This window comes from Dendrobates tinctorius, unplaced genomic scaffold (assembly GCF_039654945.1).
Source record: "Dendrobates tinctorius isolate UK_male_01 unplaced genomic scaffold, ASM3965494v1 ptg000025l, whole genome shotgun sequence".
NCBI lineage: Eukaryota > Metazoa > Chordata > Amphibia > Anura > Dendrobatidae > Dendrobates > Dendrobates tinctorius.
The window spans coordinates 3,198,456-3,219,333 of NW_027361693.1; the positions used below are offsets into that span (position 1 = coordinate 3,198,456).

At 43.0% G+C, this 20,878-nt stretch overlaps 1 protein-coding gene across 3 annotated transcripts in view; it reads left to right on the forward strand.

Annotated features, from left to right (window-relative positions):
- The window catches only part of RETREG1 (reticulophagy regulator 1), a 184,456-nt gene that overhangs the window by 470 nt on the left and 163,108 nt on the right, over nt 1-20,878 (forward strand). For 2 of the 3 annotated variants that reach the window (XM_073569434.1, XM_073569435.1), the window contains exon 2: nt 19,604-19,710. The exons of the other annotated variant lie outside the window; for it this stretch is intronic. In XM_073569434.1, coding sequence (XP_073425535.1) covers nt 19,604-19,710 — 107 coding nt within the window. The remainder of the gene's footprint in view (nt 1-19,603; nt 19,711-20,878) is intronic. 3 annotated transcript variants of the gene reach the window in all.

Sequence of the window (20,878 nt, forward strand, 5' to 3'; positions counted from 1 at the left end):
TGACCGGTAGGGAGAAATCTAGCATCCCTGGAAACATAAGCTCCCAGCCATTGTCTTCCCCAGAAAGCAGCAGAGAGTACATGACAGAAATGAATCCCCCCCTCCTGTGCCCATATCCCCATCACACATCCTCCATCCCATAGGCACATCTTCCCTCTTAAAGGGATGATTGGTATGGAAGTCAAGGCAAATCCATCCAGCACTTTGGTTTTGACCCCAGGCCTGTCTTAAAAGGATCATTGGTATGGAAGTTAGGGCAATTCCACTAAGCGCTCTGGTTCTGACCCCAGGCCTCTCTTGAAGGGTTCCCAGGTATGGAAGTTAGGACCGTTCCACTCAGCTCTGTGGTTCTGACCACAGGGTCTCTCAAAGGGATCATTGGTATGGAAGTTAGGGCAATTCCACTAAGCGCTCTGGTTCTGACCCCAGGTCTCTCTTGAAGGGTTCCCTGGTATGGAAGTTAGGACCGTTCCACTCAGCTCTGTGGTTCTGACCACAGGGTCTCTCAAAGGGATCATTGGTATGGAAGTTAGGGAAATTCCACTAAGCGCTCTGGTTCTGACCCCAGGCCTCTCTGGTATGGAAGTTAGGGCAAATCCCTCAGCGTTCTAATTCTGACCCCAGGCTTCTTCTAAAGGGATCATTGGTATGGAAGTCAGGGAAAATCCATCCAGTGCTTTGGTTCTAACCCCAGGCCTCTCTTAAAGGGATCCTCGGTATGGAAGTTAGGGCAACTCCACTCAGCGTTCTGGTTCTGACCCTAGGCTCTCTTAAAGGGATCCCCGGTATGGAAGCCAGGGCAATTACTTTCATATGTTTAGGTACTGACCCCAGGCTCTCTTAAAGGGATCTCCTGTATGGAAGTTAGGGCAAATCCTTCAGCGCTCTGAATCTAACCCCATGATTCTATTAAAAGGATCATTGATATAGAAGTCAGGGCAAATCCACTCCGCGTTCTGGTTCTGATCCCAGGCCCCTCTTAAAGGGATCCCCGGTATGGAAGTGAGGGTAAATCCACTCTGCGCTTTGGTACTGACCCCAGGCCTCTCTTAAAGGGATCTCCGGTATGAAAGTTAGGGTAAATCCCTCAGCGCTCTGATTCTCACTCCAGGTATCTCTTACAGGGATCCCCGGTATGGAAGTTAGGGCCATTCCACTCAGTGCTCTGGTTCTGACCCCAGGCTGACGGGATGATGTGGGATATTAAGGGTAGTAGTCCGGTGGCTATGGCTGACGGGATGATGTGGGATATTAGAGGTAGTTGTCTGGTGGCTATGGCTGACGGGATGATGTGGGATATTAGGAGTAACAGTCCGGCAGCTGTGACAGGATGATGTGGGATATTAGGGGGAGTAGTCCGGTGGCTCTGGCTGAGAGGACGATGTGGGATATTAGGGGTAGTAGTCCGGTGGCTCTGGCTGAAGGGATTGTGTGGGATATTATAGCGAATGTGGCTATGCGGAGTGGGCGGGGCTATACACTCAGCTTTTTATATATAGGTATAATCATTATAATTTGTTATAGCTAAATGTAGTTAGTTACTATGCCCGGGCAGTGCCGCGCTCTTCAGCTAGTATTATTTATACAACTGGATATTTGTTTGGAGGGTCTTGCACCCTGAATTCATCTGTATGGTGCTGTTCCATTTATTCTTCTAGATAGATAGATAGATAGACATAGGTAAATAATAGATAGACTTATAATAGACAGACATAGATAGATGATAGATAATATATAGCTAATTATGAGATAGATAGATAGATAGATAGATAGATAGATAGATAATAGTAAAAAAAGAAAAAAGCAGCACCAAAATAGTAGTGGTGTGAACTGTTTAATAGCCTAGTGGCGTGGCGACGTTTCGGATATGGCAATCCTTTCTCAAGCAATGAGTCTGTTACAAACACACAGTCTTATAGGGTGCACATACTATGAACATTAATCAATCAATTTCACATAAAATCATACATTATTCATATACAGTGGGGAAAAAAAGTATTTAGTCAGTCAGCAATAGTGCAAGTTCCACCACTTAAAAAGATGAGAGGCGTCTGTAATTTACATCATAGGTAGACCTCAACTATGGGAGACAAACTGAGAAAAAAAAATCCAGAAAATCACATTGTCTGTTTTTTTTTCATTTTATTTGCATATTATGGTGGAAAATAAGTATTTGGTCAGAAACAAGCAATCAAGATTTCTGGCTCTCACAGACCTGTAACTTCTTCTTTAAGAGTCTCCTCTTTCCTCCACTCATTACCTGTAGTAATGGCACCTGTTTAAACTTGTTATCAGTATAGAAAGACACCTGTGCACACCCTCAAACAGTCTGACTCCAAACTCCACTATGGTGAAGACCAAAGAGCTGTCAAAGGACACCAGAAACAAAATTGTAGCCCTGCACCAGGCTGGGAAGACTGAATCTGCAATAGCCAACCAGCTTGGAGTGAAGAAATCAACTGTGGGAGCAATAATTAGAAAATGGAAGACATACAAGACCACTGATAATCTCCCTCGATCTGGTGCTCCACGCAAAATCCCACCCCGTGGGGTCAGAATGATCACAAGAACGGTGAGCAAAAAATCCCAGAACCACGCGGGGGGACCTAGTGAATGAACTGCAGAGAGCTGGGACCAATGTAACAAGGCCTACCATAAGTAACACACTACGCCACCATGGACTCAGATCCTGCAGTGCCAGACGTGTCCCACTGCTTAAGCCTGTACATGTCCGGGCCCGTCTGAAGTTTGCTAGAGAGCATTTGGATGATCCAGAGGAGTTTTGGGAGAATATCCTATGGTCTGATGAAACCAAACTGGAACTGTTTAGTAGAAACACAACTTGTCGTGTTTGGAGGAAAAAGAATACTGAGTTGCATCCATCAAACACCATACCTACTGTAAAGCATGGTGGTGGAAACATCATGCTTTGGGGCTGTTTCTCTGCAAAGGGGCCAGGACGACTGATCCGGGTACATGAAAGAATGAATGGGGCCATGTATCGTGAGATTTTGAGTGCAAACCTCCTTCCATCAGCAAGGGCATTGAAGATGAAACGTGGCTGTGTCTTTCAACATGACAATGATCCAAAGCACACCACCAGGGCAACGAATGAGTGGCTTCGTAAGAAGCATTTCAAGGTCCTGGAGTGGCCTAGCCAGTCTCCAGATCTCAACCCTATAGAAAACCTTTGGAGGGAGTTGAAAGTCCGTGTTGCCAAGCGAAAAGCCAAAAACATCACTGCTCTAGAGGAGATCTGCATGGAGGAATGGGCCAACATACCAACAACAGTGTGTGGCAACCTTGTGAAGACTTACAGAAAACGTTTGACCTCTGTCATTGCCAACAAAGGATATATCACAAAGTATTGAGATGAAATTTTGTTTCTGACCAAATACTTATTTTCCACCATAATATGCAAATAAAATGAAAAAAAACCAGACAATGTGATTTTCTGGATTTTTTTTTCTCAGTTTGTCTCCCATAGTTGAGGTCTACCTATGATGTAAATTACAGACGCCTCTCATCTTTTTAAGTGGTGGAACTTGCACTATTGCTGACTGACTAAATACTTTTTTCCCCACTGTACATGATTCATGGATTCATAAAGTGCTAAGTGCTGCACCATGCATGATACTTTCCATATACACACATGGTTTTCAAGTATCTATATAACAAGTATAAAGTGAAATACAGTGCCATAAAGTGCTAATTGCATTGTAAATTAAAATTCTCACAGGTGTGTTATCTTATTTCAGGAACATGTGCACTCACATTTTAAAGCTCCTCCATGGCCGCCGCTACTTGTCAGCAGGCCCAGTGCTTCACTGCACATGTCTGTGTCAAAAAGACTACATATCCCACAATCCTTTGCGTGCCTGCATATGTGCAGTAGCGCAATAAGGCTAGCGGTGCCATTTTACTCATGGTAAATACAGGAAGTGGTCATATGATACATTTCCGGGATATCCACGGTGGAAATGCTCAGCCCAATAATCCAAACCGCTTATCCCAATATCCATATTAACAAATATTATAATAAAAACCTTAGTAAACAAAATAATACTTTACTTAGTGGTGCCCTTAGTATATTTCTTTCTAAATTAAGATTATTTTATATTACCTTCATGGCACCAGGTTAATAGCCACTAAAATGCTTCTATAGGGGGGACTAAATCATAAGAGCTACTCGTATGGAGGGAAAGGAACTACGTCCAATACGGTGTCACTAAGCGGGCCAAACCCCACTATATATAGCAAGATGCCCCCGCTGTACGTGCAAAAACGAGGCTACAAAGGGTATTAGCCCCCGAGCTCCATGCACACATGACACCCCCATACCACTCCACTTTCACTCTCCAATCACAGTATACCCCCAATCTGAGCATAACGGTCTAAAACCAACATGAAATTTATTATCCAAATAAGAATTTTACTATTATTTTTTTGGAATTTTTTTAGAAAACATATTCTTCCAGATATAAATTCATACAACTATAAACACCAACTTGTGCAGTGAAAAATAGAGAACATTCTCCAACACAATAACCAATGTGAATGCATCCCCTACATAAGATCCAAATCTGTGAAAAAATAAAAATAAAAGCATTATTAATAAAATGACCACTTCCTGTATATACCATGAGTAAAATGGCACCGTAAACCTTATTGCGCTACTGCACATGTGCGGGCACGCAAAGGATTGTGGGATATGTAGTCTTTTTGACACAGACATGAGCAGTGAAGCATTGGGCCTGCTGACAAGTAGCGGCGGCCATGGAGGAGCTTTATAATGTGGGTGCACATGTTCCTGAAATAAGATTACATGTTATGATTGGGTCACCGAGGAGGAAAACAAGACCAAGCTAAGCCACAGAAAACCAGAGAGGTTGGTAACTAAACGGATTGCAGACCCCTGATCCTATCCACACAACTAGCAGTAGTCGTGGAGCGTACCTACGATGATTCTAGATGCCTCGACACAGCCGGATGACTAAATAAGCCTAAAGCAACAAAAGGGGAAATCTAAACTGCCCCAGAGCAGACCCCAAAGGAATAGATAGCCCCCAAGCATATATTGTCGGTGAGACAAGATGAAAACACAAACACAGGTAGGAAAATAGGCTGAGCAAACGATGGGGCCCACACTAACTAGAAAGGACAGGAAAGGAAAGTTACTGTCTGCAATCATGCCAAAAAACCCTGCAAAAATGTCCAACACTTCTGATAGCAAAAAAAACCCCTGAAGTCACTAGACTTCACCCACTATATCAGCACTCTGGCATATTCTGAAAACAGAGCAAAAAGAGGCCAATCTAATAAGGGACATAAAGCAAACTGGCAGTAACATAAGGATGGAAATTCAGCACAGCCCCAGCCGGGGCTGGCTGAGCACACAAAACTGAATAGACAAAACCAAATCAAATGTAAACAATAGCAAAGAACACTTAGCTTGAGAATGCAGGGACTGAACTGGAAACTAAGACCTCAGGAGGCAGGAAAAATCACCAGCAGGGATAGAGGGAGTCGGCTGTCTTAAATCCAGTCAGAGACTCCAGATGTCCAATCGTCGTCCTCATTATCAGGTGGCAGGTCTCTGTTAATTAGATCAGCTTCATTACCTCCTGCAACCACCAGAGGGAGCCCGGAAAGAGAACTCACAACTCCTCTGTCAATACAACCAGCTCCAGAAAGTGAATTCACAATTACACACCTGTGAGAATTTTAATTTACAATGCAATTAGCACTTTATGGCACTGTATTTCACTTTATACTTGTTATATAGATACTTGAAAACTATGTGTGTATATGGAAAGTTTCATGCATGGTGCAGCACTTAGCAATTTATGAATCCATGAATCATGTATATGAATAATGTATGATTTTATGTGAAATTGATTGATTAATGTTCATAGTATGTGCACCCTATAAGACTGTGTGTTTGTAACAGACTCATTGCTTGAGAAAGGATTGCCATATCCGAAACATTGCCACACCACTAGGCTATTAAACAGTTCACACCACTACTATTTTGGTGCTGCTTTTTTCTTTTTTTACTATTATCTAAGGACATTGAGGTGTCTGGAGAAGCGTGCACTGCTCTAAGGTATTTTGTGCTGTTCCTATTTTTTACGCATAGATTGATAGATAGATAGTAAGATAGTTAGACAGACATTGATAGATAGATAATAGATAATAAATAGATAGATAGATAGATAGATAGATAGATAGTAGATAGAGGTAGGGTGACAGGGTTTCCCTATTGTCCTACCAGGCCATGTGGGTTGGGCTGATGGCCCCCAGGCCGGTGCATTGTTTTCTGCCCTGTAATCCTTCTCAGAGCCCAGATATACAGTAATCCTATGTATACTGCTGATATAATGGGAGGGGCCGGAATGTGGGGAAACGCTGTCGTACATCCTATTCTGCTACTTAGGATAGAGAACAAAGTCCTTGAGTGAAAAGTTATGTATTCTATATAACAGGTGAGGAGGTAAAACGTGCGTATCTTATACTGATGAAACATGTATTTTAGTAGCACAGTGCCACCTAGAGGCATCAGCTTCAGGAAAAACTTTGGACTGTTCCTAGATGTCAAGTGAAACATTGGAACTTCCTGGATGGCTTTAGCAGCCTGGTGATATTGCGGGACACAGTGACATTCTGTCACTTTCGGGAGGTGTCTGGAATGTTGTCAGGACTCTGTGGCTTGCTGTCACTGTTGGGGGGGGTGCTGTCTGGAATGTTGTCAAGGGTTCTGGCTTGCTGTCACTGTTGGTGGGGTGCTGTCTGGAATGTTGTCGGGGCACTGTGGCTTGCTGCCACTTTTGGGGGCGCTATTTGGAATGTTGTAGGGACACTGTGGCATGCTGTTTTCTGGGTACATATTGGCTTATTCATAAGTTTATAGGACAGTGTAGATTGCTGTCATTGCTGTGGCTTATTGGAAAAGTGTTTGCATGGCAAGTCTAGTGTTGAGTTCCCTTTTTTCGATGCAATGGTAACAGAACCCCATTCTGAGTGTGTGTACTGGCTCCTATCATTACAGCCTTAATCCCTGGCTATTGACTCATAGCCCTGGTAGCTTTATGATTATAACTGACTACCTGAAGATCCCAGCGTTGCCCGGGCATAGTAACTAACTACGGTTAGTTATAACAAATTATAATGATTATATACACTCACTGGCCACTTTATTAGGTACACCTGTCCAACTGTGTGTTAAGACTTAATTTCTAATCAGCCAATCACATGGCGGCAACTCAGTGCATTTAGGCATGTAGACATGGTCAAGACAATCTCCTGCAGTTCAAACCGAGCATCAGTATGGGGAAGAAAGGTGATTTGAGTGCCTTTGAACTTGGCATGATTGTTGGTGCCAGAAGGGCTGGTCTGAGAATTTCAGAAACTGCTGATCTACTGGGATTTTCACGCACAACCATCTCTAGGGTTTACAGAGAATGGTCCGAAAAAGAAAAAAAATCCAGTGAGCGGCAGTTCTGTGGCCGGAAATGCCATGTTGATGCCAGAGGTCAGAGGAGAATGGGCAGACTGGTTCGAGCTGATAGAAAGGCAACAGTGACTCAAATTGCCACCCGTTACAACCAAGGTAGGCAGAAGAGCATCTCTGAACGCACAGTGCGTCGAACTTTGAGGCAGATGGGCTACAGCAGCAGAAGACCACACTGGGTACCACTCCTCTCAGCTAAGAACAGGAAACTGAGGCTACAATTTGCACAAGCTCATCGAAATTGGACAGTAGAAGATTGGAAAAACGTTGCCTGGTCTGATGAGTCTCGATTTCTGCTGCGAAATTCGGATGGTAGGGTCAGAATTTGGCGTAAACAACATGAAAGCATGGATCCATCCTGCCTTGTATCAACGGTTCAGGCTGGTGGTGGTGGTGTCATGGTGTGGGGAATTTTTTCTGGGCACTCTTTGGGCCCCTTGGTACCAATTGAGCATCGTTGCAACGCCACAGCCTACCTGAGTATTGTTGCTGACCATGTCCATCCCTTTATGACCACAATGTACCCAACATCTGATGGCTACTTTCAGCAGGATAATGCGCCATGTCATAAAGCTCGAATCATCTCAGATTGGTTTCTTGAACATGACAATGAGTTCACTGTACTCAAATGGACTCCTCAGTCACCAGATCTCAATCCAATAGAGCATCTTTGGGATGTGGTGGAACGGGAGATTCGCATCAGGGATGTGCAGCCGACAAATCTGCGCCAACTGTGTGATGCCATCATGTCAATATGGTCCAAAATCTCTGAGGAATGCTTCCAGCACCTTGTTGAATCTCTGCCACGAAGAATTGAGGCAGTTCTGAAGGCAAAAGGGGGTCCAACCCCTTACTAGCATGGTGTACCTAATAAAGTGGCCAGTGAGTGTATATATATATATATATATATATATAAAGCTGAGTGTATAGCCCCGCCCACTCCGCATAGCCACATTCACTATAATATCCCATATCATCCCGTCAGCCAGAACCACCGGACTAATAACTCTAATATCCCACATCATCATGTCAGCCAGAGCCACCGGACTACTACCCCTAATATCCCACATCATCCCGTCATCCAGAGCCACCGGACAACTACCACTAATATCCCACATCATCCCGTCAGAGCCACCCGACTACTACCCCTAATATCCCACATCATCCTGTCAGCCAGAGCCAACGGACTACTACCACTAATATCCCACATCATCCCATCAGCCACAGCCACCGGACTACTACCTCTAATATCCTACATCATCCTCTCAGAGCCACCCGACTACTACCCCTAATATCCCACATCATCCCGTCAGCCAGAGCGACCAGACCACTACCCCTAATATCCCACATCATCCTCTCCGAGCCACCCGACTACTACCCCTAATATCCCACATCATTCCATCAGCCAGAGCCACCGGATTACTACTCCTAATATCCCACATCATCCCGTCAGAGCCACCGGACTACTACCCCTAATATCCTACATCATCCTCTCAGAGCCACCCGACTACTACCCCTAATATCCCACATCATCCCGTCAGCCAGAGCGACCAGACCACTACCCCTAATATCCCACATCATCCCATCAGAGACACCGGACTGCTACCACTAATATCCCACATCATCCCGTCAGCCAGAGCCACCAGACTACTACCCCAAATATGCCACATCATCCCGTCAACCAGAGCTACTGGACTACTACTACTAATATCCCACATCATCCTGTCAAAGCCACCGGACTACTACCCCTAATATGCCACATCATCCCATCAGCCTGGGTCAGAAACATAGCGGTGAGTGGAACGGTCCTAACTTCCATACCGGGGATCCTTTTAAGAGAGGCCTGCAGTCAGAATCAGAGCGCTGAGTGGAATTGTCCTGAGTTCCATACCAATGATCCCTTTAATAGAAGCCTGGGGTGAGAATCAGAGCGCTGAGTGATTTGCCCTAACTTCCATACAGGAGATCCCTTTAAGAGAGGCCTGAGGTCAGCACCAAAGCAGAGAGTGGATTTGCCCTCACCACCATACCGGGGATCCCTTTAAAAGGGGCCTGAGGTCAGAACCAGAGCGCAGAGTGGATTTCCCCTCACTTCCATACTGGGGATCCCTTTAAGAGAGCCTGGGGTCAGAACCAGAGTGCAAAGTAGATTTGCCCTCACTTCCATACTGGGGATCCCTTTAAGAGAGGTCTGGGGTCAGAACCAGAGCGCTGAGTTGAACGGTCCTAGCTTCCATACCGAGAATCCCTTTAAGAGAGGCCTGGCGTCAGAACCAGAGCCCTGAATGGATTTGTCCTCACTTCCATACCGAGAATAGAATCCATTTAAGAGAGGTCTGGGGTCAGAACCAGAGCGCAGAGTGGATTTGCCCTCACTTCCATACTGGGGATCCCTTTAAGAGGGGCCTGGGGTTAGAACCAGAGCGCTGTGAGGAATTTCCCTAACTTCCATACCGGGGATCCCTTTAAGAGAGGCCTGGGGTCAGAACTAGGGCGCCGAGGGATTTGCCCTGACTTCCATACCGGAGATCTCTTTAACCCCTTAAGCCCCAAGGGTGGTTTGCACGTTCATGACCGGGCCAATTTTTACAATTCTGACCACTGTCCCTTTATGAAGTTATAACTCTGAAACGCTTCCATGGATCCCGGTGATTCTGACATGTTTTTCTCGAGACATATTGTACTTCATGTTAGTGGTAAAATTTCATTCATATAACTTGCGTTTATTTGTGAAAAAAAGGAAATTTTGAAAATTTTGAAAATTTTGCAATTTTCCAAATTTGAGTTTTTATGCCCTTAAATCACAGAGATACGGCACACAAAAAACTTAATAAATAACATTTCCCACATGTTTACTTTACATCAGCACAATTTTGGAACCAAAATTTTTTTTTGTTAGGAAGTTATAAGGGTTAAAAATTGACCAGTGATTTCTCATTTTTGCCACACCATTTTATTTTTACGGACCACCTCACATTTGAAGCCACTTTGAGGGGTCTATATGATAGAAAATACCCAAAAGTGACACCATTCTAAAAACTGCACCCCTTAAGGTGCTCAAAACCACATTCAAGAAGTTTATTAACCCTTTAGGTGCGTCACAGGAATTTTTTGAATATTTAAAAAAAATGAACATTTAACTTTTTTTCACAAAAAAAAATACTTCAGGTTCAATTTTTTTTATTTTACCAAGGGTAACAGGAGAAATTGGACTGCAAAAGTTATTGTGCAATTTGTCCTGAGTACGCTGATACCTGATATGTGGGGGGGACCACTGTTTCGGCGCATGGCAGACCTCAGAAGGGAAGGAGCGCCGTTTGACTTTTTCAATGCATAATAGGCTGGAATTCAGATCGGACGCCATGTCGCGTTTGGAGAGCCCCTGATATACCTAAACAGTGTAAACCCCCCACAAGTGACCCCATTTTGGAAACTAGACCCCCCAAGGAACTTATCTAGATATGTGGTGAGAACTTTGAACCCACAAGGGCTTCACAGAAGTTTATAACGTACAGCGGTACAATTAAAAAATCATATTTTTTCCACAAAAATGATCTTTTCACCCCCAATTTTTATTTTTCCAAGGGTAACAGGACCCTAAAAGTTATTGTGCAATTTGTCCTGAGTACGCTGATACCCCATATGTGGGTGTAAATGACTATTTGGGTGCATGGCAGAGCTCGGAAGGGAAGCAGCGCCATTTGACGTTTTTGGCTGGAATTGAGATCGGACACCATGTCGCAATTGGAAAAACCCTGATGTACCAAAACAGTAGAAACCCCCACAAATGACACCATTTTGGAAACTGAAACTAGACCCCCCAAGGAACTTATCTAGATGTGTGGTGAGCACTTTGAACCCCCCAGTGCTTCACAGAAATTTATAACGCCCGGGCGTGAAAATAAAAAATTCGTATTTTTTCCACAAACATGATCTTTTAGTCACCATTTTTTTATTTTCCCAAGGGTACCAGGAGAAATTGGACCCCAAAAGTTGTTGTCCAATTTGTCCTGAGTGCGCTGATACCCCATATGTGGAGAAAACTACTGTATGGGCACACGTCGGGGCTCGGAAGGGAAGTAGTGACGTTTTGGAATGCAGACTTTGATGGAATGGTCTGCGGGTGTCATGTTGCTTATGGAGAGCCCCTGATGTACCTAAACAGTGGAAACCCCCCACAAGTGACCCCTTTTTGGAAACTAGACCCCCTAAGGAACTTATCTAGATGTGTGGTGAGCACTTTGAACCCCCCAGTGCTTCACAGTTTATAACGACCGGGAGTGAAAATAAAAATATCATATTTTTTCAACAAACATCATCTTTTAGTCCCCATTTTTTTATTTTCCCAAGGGTAACAGGAGAAATTTGACCCCAAAAGTTGTTGTCCAATTTGTCCTGAGTACGCTGATACCCCATATGTGGGAGAAAACAACTGTATGGGCACACGTCGGGGCTCGGAAGGGAAGTAGTGACGTTTTGGAATGCAGACTTTGATGGAATGGTCTGCGGGTGTCATGTGCGTTTGGAGAGCCCCTGATGTACCTAAACTATTGAAACTCCCCACAAGTGACCCCATTTTGGAAACTAGACCCCCCACGGAACTTCTCTAGAAGTGTGGTGAGCACTTTGAACCCCCAAGTGATTCACAGAAGTTTATAACACCTGGGCATGAAAATAAAAAAATAATTTTTTTCCACAAAAATGATATTTTTGCCCCCAATTTTTTATTTTTCTAAGGGTAACAGGAGAAATTGGACCACAAAAGTTGTTTTGCAATTTGTCCTGAGTAGGCTGATACCCTATATGTGGGGGTAAAACACTGTTTGGGCGCATGGCAGAGCTTGGAAGGGAAGGAGCACCATTTGACTTTTTCAACGCAGAATTGGCTAGAATTGAGATCAGACGCCATGTTGCATTTGGAGAGCAACTGATGTGCCCAAACAGTGGAAACCCCCCAATTATAACTCCAACCCTAACCCCAACACACCCCTAACCCTAATCTCAGCCCTAACCCTAGCACTAACCCTAGCCCTAACCCTAACCCTAATGGGAAAATGGAAATAAATACATTTTTTTTTATTTTATTATTTTTCCCTAACCAAGGGGGTGATAACGGGGGGGGGTTTGATTTACTATTTATGGCGGTTTTTATGTTTGGCAGCTGTCACACGCTAAAAGACGCTTTTTATTGTAAAAATAGTTTTTGCATCACCACATATTGAGAGCTATAATTTTTCCGTATTTTGACCCACTGAGTCATGTGAGGTCTTATTTTTTGCAGGACGAGTTGACGTTTTTATTGGTACCATTTTCGGGCATGTGACATTTTTTGATTGCTTTTTATTCCGAATTTTGGGACGCAGAATGAACTAAAACCAGCGTTTCATGAATTTCTTTTGGGGGGGTGCGTTTACACCGTTTCGCGTGCGGTAAAATTGATAAAGCGCTTTTATTCTTCGGGTCAGTATGGTTACAGCGATACCTCATTTAGGTCGTTTTTTATGTTTTGTCAGTTTTATGCAATGAAAACTATTTTATATAAAAAATAATTATTTTTGCATCGCTTTATTCTGCGAGCTATAACTTTTTTATTTTTTTGCGGATGATGCTGTATGGCAGCTTGTTTTTTGCGGAACAAGCTGACGTTTTCAGCGGTACCATGGATATTTATATGCGTCTTTTGATCGCGCGTTATTGCACTTTTTGTTCGGTGGTATGAAAATAAATCATTATTTTTTGCTTCGTTTTTTATTTTTATTTTTTAAGGGGTTTGTTAAAGGGGTTAACTAATGGGACAGTTTTATAGGGCGGGTCGTTACGGACGCGGCGATACCAAATATGTGTACTTTTATTGTTTTTTTGTTTTTTTTTTCAAAAAAAATAATTTATTGGGGAATATTTTTTTTTTTTTTTTACTAATTTATTTAGCGATTTTTTAAAAATTATTTTTACACTTTTTTTTAACTTTATTACATTGTCCCAGGTGGGACATCACTGTCCTGTGACAGATCGCTGATCTGTCACATCACAGATCACTGTGACAGATCAGCGATCTGTCACAGGCACTGCTGCAGACTTCCTCATGCCTGCGCTTTGCAGGCAATGAGGAAGTCTGCTCCCTACAGGCCCCCCGAAGGTCCCCGTCGCCATCTTGGATCCGGAGGCCTGTAGGGAAAGAGCCCCCTGCAGCAGCGCTGCACATTGCGCTGCCGTGGGGGGCTCAGGGAAGCACGGAGGGAGCCCCCTCCCTGCCGATGCTTCCCTTTAACCCCCGGTACACCGCGATCGTGTTTGATCGCGGTGTACAAGGGGTTAACGTGTCGTGACACATTGTGCCAGGTGTCAGCTGTGATAATCAGCTGACACCCGGCCGCGATCAGCGGCGCTCACCACGTGGGTGCCGCTGATCGCTATGACGTACTATCCCGTCCCTGGGAATTAAGTCCCAGGGCACATGGACGGGATAGTACGTCTGATGGCAGTAAGGGGTTAAGAGGGAAGATGTGCCTATGGGACTATGGAATGGAGGATGTGTGATGGGTATATGGGCAGGGAGGGGGTGATTCATTTCTGTCATGTGCTCTCTGCTTTCTGGGGGGCATACAATGGCTGGGAGCTTATGTTCCCTGGGATGCTAGATTTCTCCCACTTGGTCAGTGTCTGCTGCGGTATTGTGGAGCTGGAAAACTGTTGCTCATAGCAACCAATCACAGCTCAGCTTCTTTTAAACAGCTCTGCTGAAATGAAAGATGCTTAGTGATTGGGTGGAGCTATGTGGAGCGGGCTTGGTCGATTCACACATACATACACACATACATTCATTTTTATATAGAGAGATGCTGTGAGTATAATGGAATTTCAGTTGGCTCACAGTTTCAGTGTTTTTTTTCTATCTATGCCTTTATATTATGCAGAAATTTATATTCCATACAGGTGAGTAACCATGTCTCAGTGACAAATCATTAATGGCATCAGGATTGCCCTGTAATGGGATGATGCCAGTACTAAGGTTTGTATAATCATGGCTGGCATGCAGTGATGATGAATTGCACAGTATTCAACAGTGTCCCTTCAGGTGGAGGTTGGATGGATGCTTTCTAGCAATGGGCAGTGTTCCTCTTGTTGAAGGCAAGTTCCACCAAGGCCAGAAGAGCCAAGTGGCACTGAGAAGCATCATGGTCTTGGAATTCGGGATCATGACAAAAGCCGTTAGGTGCATGCGTGCATGTATAATTGTGGCTGTGAGAGAGTTTCTGAGGATTGCGGCTGTGACTACTGTATGGGTGGAAGGTTTTCAGAGGATTGTACCAGTGACTACTGGGGAGTAAGTTTTTGAGGATTTTGGCTGTGACTGCTGAGGGTGGTTTACTTTTGGGGGGATTATGGTTGTGACTACATGAGGGGAGGGTTTTAGTAGATTGTGGCTGTGATTATAGAGGGTGGTCGGTCTTCTTGTGTTATGATGGTAACCAGGTGCTGGGTAGATTTTCAGAGGATTGTGACTGTCTACTTTGAGGGGTAGGGTTTCAGGGGATTGATCCTGTCACTACTGAGTAGGGTAGGGTTTCAGGGAATGGTGTGACTACTGGTGGTTTTGTTTTTGGTAAATTGTGGTTGTGACTACTTGAGGGCAGGGTTTTACTGAGGGAGGTAGGTTGTCAGGGATTGTGGCGGTTATTACTGAAGGTGTTAAGTTTTCGGGGAATGGTTCTATGACTATCCAGGAGTTGTTTTGGGTGGGGATCGTCAATGTGATTACTTAGGAGGGAAGGGTTTTGGTGGATTGTGCCAGTGACTACTGAGGGGGGTAAGTTTTTGATGATTGTGGCTGTGATCACTGAGCGTGTGTCTATTTGGGGGGATTGCGTATTATGACAATGACTACTGAGCGGGAAGGTTTTCGCGGATTGTGGCTGTGACTACTAAGGTGGCTAACTTTTCAGAAGATTGTCTAGAGATGAGTGAATTTGTTTGGATTTTGTCCCCGAATCTGATTTTGACATATTCGAACAATATTCGTGCCGAATATATGTCTTAATCCACATGCACACATCCAGTATTTGGTGATTTTTTTACCCCAGTATTTGTAAGCCAAAACCAGGAGTGGAACGGTCAGAGGAAAAGCATAATAGAAACATTTGCACCACTTCTGCATTTATCACCCACTCCTGGTTTTGGCTTACAAATACTGGGGTAAAAAATTAACCAAATACCGGATGTGTGCATGTGGCCTTATGATCGGTTCCGAACATATTCGGTAATTTCTACTCCCATTGACCCTAATGACGTTTAGCTGTGTTCGACGAATATTGCAAAAACAATATTCGAGTCCAATCGTAATCGGATCGCTATCCGAACAAATTCACTCATCTCTAGGTTTGACTACTTGGGAGAGAGCTAGGTATTCAGGGGATTGTGGCTTGACTACTGAGCGGGGTAGATTTTTAGAGGATTGTGGCTGTAAGTACTGAAATTAGGGGTTGAGGCCATGACTGCTGAGGGTGTGGTTAGGTTTTGGAGGGATAGTAGCTGGGAATGCTGAAGGATGGGGTAGGTTTGGGGGAATTGTAGCTATGACTACTAGGAGGAGCACAGTCTGTTGTAGAATTGAAGCTGTAAGGCCGGGATCACACTACCGTGTGTGATGCAAGAAACTCACACGGGTCTCTCACATCAACACCCGGCGCTACCGCCGGCACTCAGACCGGAGCTGCGGCTGCATGTATTTCTATGTAGCCGCAGCTCTGGTCTTGAGTGCCGGCGCTAACACCAGTCGTTGATGCGAGAGACTCGTGTGAGTTTCTCGCATCACACACGGTAGTGTGATCCCGGCCTAACAGTTGAGATCAGTTGGTCTGAGGAGGATTATGGGCGAAGATACTGATAGGATGGTTATGATTACTGCGAAGGTGATGGACTGGCGAAGTTTAGCATTGATCATTGGGAGGAGAGAATCTTGGAAGTGTTACTGTGACTTCTATTGATGGAGGGGGCACTGATCAGAATAGTTTTTGTGCTTTCACATAAAGTGGCAATGATGGGACAAAATTTAATTAAAACCTAAGTACTTACAGCTTTAGTGTGTGCCCACACAGAGTTTTTTTCTGAGTGTTTTGGAGCAGGTCCACTTAAAAAAAACCCTAAAAAGTAACTTCAAAAACACTTGAAAGACTCTTTCCATTAATTTCTATTGTAAAAAAGAAAACAAGGGCGGGGGCGCAGACATAGGGCTTCACCTGGTATAAATCAGTTAAAATATAAAAGTACTCTGGAGTACTCACCCTTTATGGGTTGTGTTCAGACACAACCACTCTCAACGTTTGTTGCAGTCATATAGCTGCTGTAGAGCTCGTGCAGGTGGACAGCGTCCACTAGGTATCATAAGTTGAGGATCCAAGAAAAGCACTTCTGAGCATCCGCGCTGCTTTAGTGATAAGAATTCTTCAGAAATCCATGTAAATCTTTCAAGTTCTTTATTATATGTACTACAGAAACTACGCGTTTCGAGGTGACAAACCGCACCTCTTCTTCAGGTTGAGTACAGAGTTGTTGTTTTGATGTTCTGTGTTTTGATGCTTATTGTTGCTACATATTTTGAAAAAAAACATGGTGGGAAAAAATAGTGCATGTTGCATATTTTAAGCTGTTCCTGTTGGAAAACTCTCCAAATTAGGCACTGTCCAATTCAAATGCTCCAAAAAAATTGTTTCAGAATAAAGAACTTTTCCAAAACTCTTCAAAAACTTTTCAAGAAAAGAAAAAATCCCAAAAATAAACCAAAAAATGTATTTCCTGAAGTGGTTTCCATTTGAAAATACATTGTTTTTGACCTCCTCAAAAAAAAACAACTGTGTGTGCGTTTACCCCTAAAGGTATGTTCACACTCAGTCTTTTTGTTGAGTTGTTGGAGCAGAAACGGAACAGAAACTCCAAGTTTTTACATTTTCAGTTTGCATTCCAAAAAACTCCTCAAAAACTCAGTGTGAACATCCCCTTAAAGTGAAGCAAAACTGAAAACAAACTGATGCAATGCCAAGTGAGTCTTTACTAATAGAGGGCTGCCGACAAGCAATTATTGCTGCCGACAAGCAATTATTGCTGCTGGGGTAAGTTCACATGGGGCTGATTTGCTGCAGATATTCTGGGATAATTTTAGAACAAATAACATTTAAATGTTGTAAAAAAAAAAATCTATGCAGTATTTGACCTGCAATGTGAATTTTTTATCTGGATCATGTCAATTTCAGCTGCGGATCTTCACATCCTAGTTCAGTCCTTGAACATTTTACATAGGCAAATTTGCAGCAATAATCACAACAAATCCACATGTAACTTGTGCGGATTTTGTTGCAGTGCCCCCAAAAGAATTTCCGCAGATTTTTTCCACTCATTTTATCTTACCCGTAGAGAAGAGAGATATTGCTGTGCCCCTGTACTGCAGGCAGAAAAACCTCACATGATGTGCAAATCCAGGCTGGGTATGATTTTTCCAGGACTGTTTTATATTATTCTCCTTGTAATTGTTATATGGATCGAGAAAACGGTAACAATAAGCCTCCGCTGCAATACCGTGACCGATCTGTGACTGTGGGCATGATAACTCTGTTTGACTAGCTATTTACTTTGTATGGCTATCAGCTTGGCAAACTGATAAAATAAGCTTTTCATAAATGTTTATGGCACTTTCACAGTAATTATATGTTTCAATATCCTGCTGTAAGTTAACACGCAGCTATTAAGGACAATACATGAAAGATAGGAGAAAACCCAGTACTGCTTTACCGAGAGCGATTGCACTTCAGAAGGAAATGAGCCGGTAAATAATCAGCAGAGATTAAAGTCATTTTCCACATAAGTAAACTTTATTTATGGCTCAGCCCCTTAATGTACTTTGTGTAAGAATTTCCCACTATTTGCTGGGAATGAATGGAAATATTCTGGTTTACACCCAGAGACCCAAAATCTATAATATACTAATGATATCCTGCTGTAAAGGTGCATGATTATTACAAGAGAAGAGATTTGACATGCTAAAGAGCCTTTGACAAGGGTGAACATTTGCTTCCAATCATTGCATAGTATTAACTTGCCCAAATGACAAAATACGCTACTTATTTTTTGTTGATCACATCTTCTATGCGGACATAAAAAAGATCATTGGTCTGCTGCACAGCTCAAGTAATTAGGGAGTAATGTAAATGGAACAAATAATTACTCAAACGTCCATTCGTAGAATATTCCCCCTCCTAGTCATTGTTACCTTAGTAATACCTGGTGGTGAGAAAAGTAGCACTACACGGCGACCATGAAAGTGAACAGCCATCTGTTTAATACAAGGACAGGTCAAGTCACTCAGGCCAGCTTTCAGCTCTCGCTCACAAGCAGGGTCCCTAATGGGGTCCCCGTCTGACATTTTCATGCCTTATTAGGCAGTCTTAGGTCGGGTTCACATCCCATGTCTGTTTATGGCTCCATTTGGGGCTTCCCTCTGAATCTCGAAAAAAATGGGATACAGATGGGCCCCAGCAAAATCTGTCTAGGGGGTTAAAGTTTCTCCTTGTGGGGAGTGCCAAGTCTGCGTAGGGAGAATAACAGGCCATGCTATGTACCCTGGGAATTTTAATATGCAAATTGTTTTCTATAAGCAGAAACTTTACACTTCAGCTCCCCTATCAGAGACCTCCCATCCACCCAAACACTTCTCCTGCTTTGCGCTGATGAGGGGTAAACTCTCCAAAGCAAGTGTCTGCAAATGGAGTTTCTGAAATGTTTATCTTATTCTAAGTCGTGTGCCAAGTCCCTTTAAAGGGTCGATACTGTCTTTTAGGATTGCTACATCCAATAGATGGCACTAGAGTTTAGTCCTCTTCCTACTTTAAGAGCCTATATGTATCTTTGCAGCCTAGTCTGCTATTGTGTCTGGCTAATAAGATGGATATTGTTGAATTGGAAGTGAAACAAAGTCTTTGAATTCCATTTGCTTCATTGAAGTCAGTGGTTGATTGAACAGAGCTGCTGCCATATTCTTGGTGTAGGTATGCTATACGATACTTACAGCAAAACGTGTAATTTTGACTTTTACTAATTTTGCAGGTTTCTTGCCTCTACTCCATGGAGACTATATTACCTATTGTCACTCATTTCAATTGGACTTGTTATGGTTCAGATAATCAGACATTTTTTACTGTCGAGAAGTCGAGGTAAGCAGCTTCATAAAGTCATAAGTGCAAAAAATACTACTTATCTCCAAGTAACTTTGAGGGGATAGGATGGTTTATATTACATGTGGACAAAAAGTGCATTTCACCTGGAACCCACCTGAAAAAAACCGCTGAACAACTTACTGTGCATATGTCCCATCTTTTGTCACTTCTTTTAACACTTTCACGACATACGACGTACATTTACGTCATGCTATGTCCCTGACTTTGATGTGGGGGTGCACGCTGAGCCCACATCTTTCCCCACACATGCGCCTTTAACAGTCGAGGATGGAGCCTCTGACTGCATCATTTAACAAGGGCTTTCAGAGGAGTGCATCGTTCAACGCTCCCATTGGCATGACATGATCGTGGGGCGTCTTTGGTTTCTCATTACAGCAACGTGTCTGCTGATGACCCCCCGTGCCTGTCATTATGATTTTCGAGTGAAAGCCAGTCCGTGGCAAGCTGTCATAGGAGATCATCATTTTCTTTATACATATCATTGCTGATTCAGTGCTATTTATAATCACTAAGGGGACTATTATGTACAGTAAAAAGTGAAAAAAAGTTTTTAAAAATATGAAGAGAAAAAAAAACACAAAACGTTTAGATCACCCTCTTTTTGCCCCAATTAAAAATAAAGCAATAAACAATATTTAATATTGCTGCATACATAAAAATCCGATCAAAATATAAAGTAAATTAACACAATCGGTAAACGACCTAACGAGAGGAAAAAATCAAAGCCCCAAAATTACATGTTTTTGGCCACCAGAACATTGCAATAAAATGCAATAAGAGGCAATCAAAACAATGTATCTACCCCAAAATGGTATCTGTAAAATCATCACCTCAAGGCACAAAAAATAAGACATCGCACAGCCTCAGATGCCAAGAATTGAAAATGTTACGGGTGTCGGAAAATGGTGACAAAACAAACTTTTTTTATTTCACAAATTTTCAAACTTTTTTTCACCACTTAAGTTAAAAAAAAACTAAAACAAAAGAATCTTCAAAACGCACACACACACACACACACACACACACATATATATATATATATATATATATATATATATTTGAGAGAGACAGATAGCAGAATAGCTGTTGATTCATTTGTCGGCTTTTGTAAAATAATTGCAAAAGATGACATGATAGGAGACAT